The 7380-nt window shown below is 45.1% G+C and overlaps 1 protein-coding gene across 1 annotated transcript in view; it reads right to left on the reverse strand.

Annotated features, from left to right (window-relative positions):
* Positions 1 to 60: 60 nt before the first annotated feature.
* The window catches only part of ACRC (acidic repeat containing), a gene marked incomplete at its 5' end in the record, with an annotated part of 12957 nt that continues 5637 nt past the window's right edge, over positions 61 to 7380 (reverse strand). Inside the window, 5 exons of the mRNA XM_009073129.1 lie at positions 61 to 443; positions 1462 to 1532; positions 1954 to 2202; positions 3608 to 3812; positions 5606 to 5744. Coding sequence (XP_009071377.1) covers positions 61 to 443; positions 1462 to 1532; positions 1954 to 2202; positions 3608 to 3812; positions 5606 to 5744 — 1047 coding nt within the window. The remainder of the gene's footprint in view (positions 444 to 1461; positions 1533 to 1953; positions 2203 to 3607; positions 3813 to 5605; positions 5745 to 7380) is intronic.

Here is a 7380-nt window from a genome sequence, read left to right on the forward strand (position 1 = left end):
CCTCCAGGTATCCTGCTCTTGTATGGCTTCTGCAAGACCTGTAGGACTTTCCCCCACGACTTAAGGTTTTTTCCCACAACCGGAGGACATCGTTTCCTCAGCTAATGCTTTAGTGCATTTATCCCACACTTCGGGGTGGAGAATATCCACCGGCTGGTCAATGACCCCAATTTGCACAAGCCTTGCAATAGCAAGCGTAAAGTCTTTGGGTTTACAATCTATACCCCACTGCTTATGTACCTCTAATACAACCTTCACAAGGGCTTCCATCCTCCTTGTTGGTCCAGGAGCGTCCTCCCCACCGGGCTGGTCCAGCCGCTCCGGCCGCCGTTCACCTGAATCCAGGCGATATTCCCGGGTTTCGGCACCACTTGATGCCTTTGGTGGCTTGGAGACCTGGCTCAGGAACGGCACGGCGACCAACCCCAGGCCGCTCGGTCCATCTGCTCACAGACACCACCGTGGTGGATGGCAAATGGCGTTTATTGCTAAGCGGCAAGGTGTTATATGGCTTAGGTTTTACAACGTCACGTCCATCTGTTTACGCTACAAACTAGGCTTACACACTATTGGCTATCAAAACTAGAGGGAAAGGGGCTCTATCTTTCCGTACTACGCGATATCTTCCGGTCGCCAGACCCTAACTACCCACACATTTCTATTGGCAAATCCTCAAAGAGTACAACTTCCAAGAAATGTAACACTCACTACTACTTTTTCCCCTTAAAAGTGCTGTAAATAGTGATTTTCTTTAGTTAGTTTGTGAACAGTCAGTGGCTTTGTGCTATTGTTGTTACTAGTTTCTAGTTCAAGTGCTCCTTAGCTGGGGCAGGATGTGGTGGTGCCTCACTGGCACTGGTTTGATGAGAGCTCCTGGGAGATCATCCAGCAGCACTGGACCTCATGGCCCTTCAGTGCCATCTCCCAGGGAATGCTTGCACAGTGCCAACTACTGATTTGTGCTGATCCTCACCCAGTAGAGCTGGGCTGGTACCAGGGTTCTGTATACCTACACAGCCATGAAAAAATTAAACCAAAGTAGCCTGGGTCATTGCCACAGTTGGTATAAAACTGGCATTTATTGATTTTTCGAGATTATTAATCCTCTGCACAATTTGTTCACAGCAGACACAAACACAGTCATGTTTTACAAGAAAGGCTTAAACCCTCTAACTAGACCTCCTCTTTCTATGGTGGAAAGTGTTTGCATTTGCTTTCCCCAGCCTGATCTTTGCCTCTCTTTTAGTTTCTATGAAATATCAAAGGTAGAGGATACTGCCATCAGATTGAATCCGAGGGCTTTAATCTCACTAAGGGCCAGAGAGCTTTGGAGAAACACACTTGCTCTAATAGATCTGAGGCATCATTTACCTACCACTTAATTTTAACAAAAACAGCCAAGGATCACTGAAGAAACTGCATGGGAGAATATCTGAAGCCAATTCAGCTCTTCCCCTTTGCCTGCCTGGAAGTCATTCAGACAGAATCCAGACTTTGGCTTGTGGGCCTGGACTTTTCCTGCATCTGGCAGTCTGAGACAAATGCACACACAGACACAGAGCCTACAGCACGTCAGCTCCCCAGGCCAAAGTAAATCCACTGTTCACCGCAGTCACTGAAGACATGCTATAGAGTACTGTGTGTAAATACTGCTCAGAAAATTCCAGCCAAACACAGTGAGTCAGCCCCAAAAGGCCATCTCCCCAGGCACAGGTGATGTCTATCTGAAGTCTAAGGATACCCAGACTGACCTGTGCATCACTATGGATTTGCTGCCATCATTTTTTCTCACTCTTGCCCACTTTAAAAAAGGCCTTAAGGCCTTTATTAGAATTAATAATGCTAAAATATTACAATTATCTGGAATCCTCGGAAACACATTCTTAGACTCATTTACTACTCTCTGTACAAGATTCAAGTGACACTAAGAAAGGAGGTGAATTGAGGTTTCACAAGGACTCTTCAAGCTTGGTTTTTGAAGCAAAATCAGCACTGAGTTTCCTCATGACTTCTGCATGGCTCAGCCCCTGCTGCTTCTTTTTAGTAAGGCCATAGTTTTCTTTCACATACTTAGCAAAGGGTGTCAGCTGTGTCCTGGCAGGAGTTCCTGCCTTCCGAGAGGTCTGGCGAAGGGCCAGCTGCCCCCCACAGAACGCGCACACGAACCGCTCCGTGTCTAGGGACTTGGAGTGACGACCAATCCTGAAAAGGAGAAAGAACCACTTGGATTCTACAGTACCTGTGGGACAGAGCTCCTTAGGTTAGAGTTCTAAGCCAGTAATACAGAACAGCAAGCAGTGCACACTTCACACAGTGGAACAATCAAATCTGTATTACATACGTCTCTACCCGGGAAATTTTTCCACTGCCATTTCAGCTTGGCTCCTTCCTCTGTCTCTTTTACTCTCAGCCTGGTAGTAAGAGATGTTACAACATCTCCACAACCCATGTATCAATTGCCCCTTGGAGTTTCCAAAGCCATCACCATCAAATCTCAATGCTCTGTTGTATCTAAGCAACTAACACACTGTGTAGTCAAACCCTTCAGGAAGATTCCTTCATATGTGAAATGTTTCCTTCCAGTGCTCCTTGGAGTCACACAGATGATCCTGAGAAAATAAAAACTCCCATACATACTTTCCAAGCATGCATTTAGCCCCTGAATTTGGGGGGATTAAGGGAATAATAATGACACCATTAGTCACTTTCCTGGGCCATGCAGAGCTGAATTCACACCACCTCCTCTTCTCCCACTGGCACTGCAGTGATTACATGCAGAAATCTGTGGTTATGGTCTTCCAGATAATGTAACACCTTGCATACCCAGGGGGAAGGTAAGAAACTTGTGGAAGTTCTATAATAAATGTTTATTCTTGCCTGATCTCAGCAACAGTTATAGCTTTTATTTAACAAAAGCAGTAAGCAAGACAGAACCTGATGACTAGTATTGCACTCAAGGGGGTCTGTCCTTGCTTCAGTCCTTCCCTTTACAGTGCTGCTCATTCCTGTGTGGCTGCAGTCATCTATTCTTTCTTTAATGCATACACAAGCTGAAAGAATCCATGAGGACTAGATCCATGAGGACTAGACCAACTAGACAACTGAATATAGCTTCTATAGTTTCAAACCAATAGAAGTAATTATATTGTTGGTTTCTACATTTTACTTAGCACTATCATAATAAAGATATAAGATTAGTCAAAATGTTTAGTCTTAATTCAATGTCAAGATACAAAACCCAGAAACTTCCTCTGATACTTTGTTCTAATACCTAATTACTGTCACACATTCTGTGTTCATTTTTTGTGGGGACTTGTTCCTTCAAAGCTCAGGTACATCTCTTACTGCTTCCCAAAGACCTTCCACTGTCACCAGTCACTCAGAAGACACTTCTGCCTGTCCTGACCTCTGAACTAGAACTGAAACTATCTGGAAATAAACATGTGGAATCACATAGTGAGGTTCTGTGGGCTCTGGAAACATGAAGTAACAATTCAGAGTACCCCAGTTGCTTCACAGTTTGAGACACACATGATTTCTAGGCACAAGAGACTGACAAGTAATAAAGTTCATCCATAGTCACAAGCAAGATCAAACCATTACTCACGTAGCTTTGCACTGAACACACTCATAGATGAATTTGTAGTTGATCTCATAGCTGTGGCACCGTGTTACTACTGGCAGTTCTGGATGAATTAGAGCTGATTTGTTGGCATAGAACCTCCAGAACTGTCCGTGTCCATCACGAACACCATTGATCAGCCACGTGGCTGCATGGCAAACCTCATGGATCAGTGTGTCTCGAAGGCGACCTGGAGCCAAAGCAAACAAAAGACATCAAGATCAGCCAGGTGTGAGGAACTACAGACTTTCACCTTGGGTCACTGCTTCAGACCTCTGACACTTTTTTAAGATGAAAGTGTCACTTTGGAGGTTAGAACAACCAACGTCTTGATAAGATAAAATGCTCCAAAACAAGGTTTTACTTAGCACATTTCGAGTTTTGTGATTAGCTCTAATTCTGCATCCGAGTTACTTCTCTGCACATCTAATCTGTTTGGGTTTCTTTTGGTTGGTTTGTGGGTAAAGCCTTTGACACTGTGTCCCACAGCATTCTCCTGAAGAAGCTGTCAGCCTGTGGCTTGGACAAGTGTTTGCTTCAGTGGGTAAAAAACTGTGTGGATGTCTGGGCCCAGAAAGTGGTGGCGAATGGAGCTACATCCAGCTGGGGCCAGGCACAAGTGGTGTTCCCCAGGGCTCAGTGTTTGGGACAGTCCTGTGTAGCATCTTTAGCAATGATCTAGACAAGAGCAAGTGCACCCTCAGTCAGTCTGTAGGTGACACCAAGCTGAGTAGGAGGGTAGATCTGGTGGAGGGTAGGAAGGCTCTGCAGAGAGATCTGGACAGACAGGATCCATGGGCTGAGGCCACTTGTATGAAGGTGAACAAGGCCAAGTGCCAGGTCCTGCACTTAGGTCACTGTGACCCCTTGCAGCACTCCAGATTGGGGTAGAGTGGCTGGAAAGAGACCTAGAGGAAAGGACCTGGGGGTGCTGGTTGAACAGCAGCTGACTATGAGCCCAGGTGGGCCCAGATGGCCAAGGAGGCCAATGGCATCCTGTGCTGTACCAGAAATAGTGTGGCCAGCAGGACCAGGGCAGTAATTGTTGATTGGGTAAAGGCTAGCTCTGGACACTTCAGCACAGGAAAGACATGGATGTGTTGAAGTGGGTCCAGAGGAGGGTCATGAAACTGATCAAAAGGCTGAAGCACCTCTCCCATGAAGGCAGGTTGAGAGAGTTGGGGTTGTTCAGCCTGGAGAAGTAAAGGCTCTAAGGAGACCTTAGAGCCCCTTCCAGTGCCTAAAGGGTTCCAAGAGAGTTGTAGAGGGACTTTGGACAAGGGCCTGGAGTGACAAAACACAGGGAATGGCTTCAGACTGCCACAGGGCAGGCACAAATAAGATATGAGAAAGAAATTCTTCCCTCTGAGGGTGGTGGTCAGGCACTGGCAGAGGTTGCCCAGAGAAGCTGTGGCTGCCTCATCCCTGGAAGCGTCCAAGGCCAGGCTGGATGGAGCTGAGCAACCTGGTCTAGTGGAAGGTGTCCCTGCTCATGGCAGGGGGTGGAATGAGATTATTTTTCAGGTCCCTTTTAATGCAAACCATTTTATGATGCGTTTCCCCAAACTGAAGGGAGAAAGAACAGTTACAGTATCACATAACAGAAATTAATTTGGCACTGACCTGCCTTTATTCCAGCTTTAAATACAACCAACAGTAGCTATGGTAGAAGAAATCAGATTTTAGATTGTCATTACAGCAAATACAGAATTAGAGCAACCTATACGTCTTCAGATGAATAAGAAATATAAATTAAATACTGCAGTTAGTGTGAATCCATCTCTGTCCTCACATATTGTACACCTGCCCAGCCTCTTGAAGGACTGTGGATTGTGGATAAATCCATCAATTAATAGATTTATTTATTCAAGATAGCATGAAATTTCAAAGCAGTGTCCAATTCCAGATCTCTTAGGCACCAGATTCATGTTTTTATCTCTAGAACTTGCTTTCTCAGAAAAGAATCAGTTATCTTTTACCCACCTGCAGAGTCACAGACTTTTTCAGAGAGTTCTATGCGAGCGTAACGCTTTGCCTCAGGATCTTTGGTCTGCCCTGTGACACAGTATCCTGCTGTTTTTCTCATTTTCTTATTCCAGAGTATTTCCATTTTCTCTGGTAACTGAAAACCAAAACAGTATATGTAATCTGCCCTCTCCTACCTGTCTTGTCTTCTGGCCTTCTGGCTGAAAAGCCAGTCCAGCATGTGCCTGTCAGTGCCCTTAACCCTGTTCTCACTGAAAATGCAAACTCACCCTCCACAGCTTCTTATTCCCATCATCAGCTTTTCTGTAACCAACACTGGGAGTTTCACAATGCAGGATGAGAAAAAAAGTCCCTTAGCTGCTCTATTCTACCTCCAACAGTGGCTAACACATGCTGCTTAAGAGGAAATACAAGGACAAGTCAGGCATAAATCAGAATTTCCTCTTCAAATCAAGTGCTCTTCCCAGCTGCTAATCATTTGTAAGGCAAAACCTCACTGAGCCACAGGTAGTTCCTTTGTATTAGCCCTTGAAGTTGTTTTCTGGTGTTTCAGAGAGAGAGTTTAAGAATACATATGTATTATTAGCATACACAATAGTCTGTGATCAGAAGTTCTCCAACTTAATAATTTGTGCTGAACCTGCAATTTGCAATTGATTGATTCGTCTTCACACTGTGAGAGGATAAATAATCACCCTCTGTTTATCTTCTGTGCTGTTCCTGATTTTATGAGCCCTCATCATATCTACCTTCCATAGCTCTGCTCTTTTACTGACAGTTTTCTGTCATCTAAATTAATGAGCTTTAGTGGAGGCTTCACCAGCACTATGTGCCAGAAGAAGCACAGGCCTGAAGCACTGGGCAGTGAAATATTTTGGCTTTCAGCAATACTGACCCTGTTCAGCTCAGCTTTAGGTGAAATCATGACCTCAGCCTGTCCTTGGTCAACTCAACAGTATTTTCTCCTCTGCACAGAAACATTTTCCCTCCTGAAGGAAATTCTACTGGAATTTCTGAGGGCAGCTTTCTTCCTTTCAAGGATGTTTCTCAGCAGAGGAGGGTTCCCAGTACCTCAGAAATCATAAAGGTAAAGACAAGTTTCTCTGAAACTGAACCTTAAACCTGAAACACAGCTTGTAGCCTTATGTTCACCCCAAACAGTTATTCCAAGGATAAGCACCTTATAATCTGCCTTCCAGAAAGGCAGACATGAATATGCAATAGGAGTAAATGAATGAATAAAGATTGTATGCAGTATGACTGTGCATGAGGCAACAGGCCCTGAAAGCAAAGGGAAGTGCTTTTATCCATCACCTCCCTGGTCCCCATCTATGCTCCCACCCTGTGTCAGCTGCATGCAAGACAGTTGTGCTACGTCTAGGTATTAGTCTGTGGGAATGCTTCACTGGGATGTGTTACTTCAGCCAGAGCTTAATGAGCACTGGTGGGAGGCAACCTTGAGCTCCTTTCAAGCAGCAGAAAGCAACAGCTGCCTTTGCTGGGGTCTGCAGCCACAGAGGCAGCAACAGAAAAGTTCCTGGGCTGAGTCAGTGACCATGCAGATGTCAGAGAATACATGAAGGTAAGTATCAGTCACCTCTTCAAAGATGAAACTGATCCAAGGCCACTCATATTATGGCTGAGAGAATAAGCATTGTTCAGCCTGGGGAAGAGAAGGCTTAGGAGTGACCTAATTGTAGCCTTCCAGTACCTGAAAGGAGTCTGCAAGAGAGATGGAGAGAGACATTTACAAGGGCCTGGAGTGACAGGAT

This window comes from Acanthisitta chloris, unplaced genomic scaffold, assembly GCF_000695815.1.
Source record: "Acanthisitta chloris isolate BGI_N310 unplaced genomic scaffold, ASM69581v1 scaffold15694, whole genome shotgun sequence".
Classification (NCBI taxonomy): Eukaryota; Metazoa; Chordata; class Aves; order Passeriformes; family Acanthisittidae; genus Acanthisitta; species Acanthisitta chloris.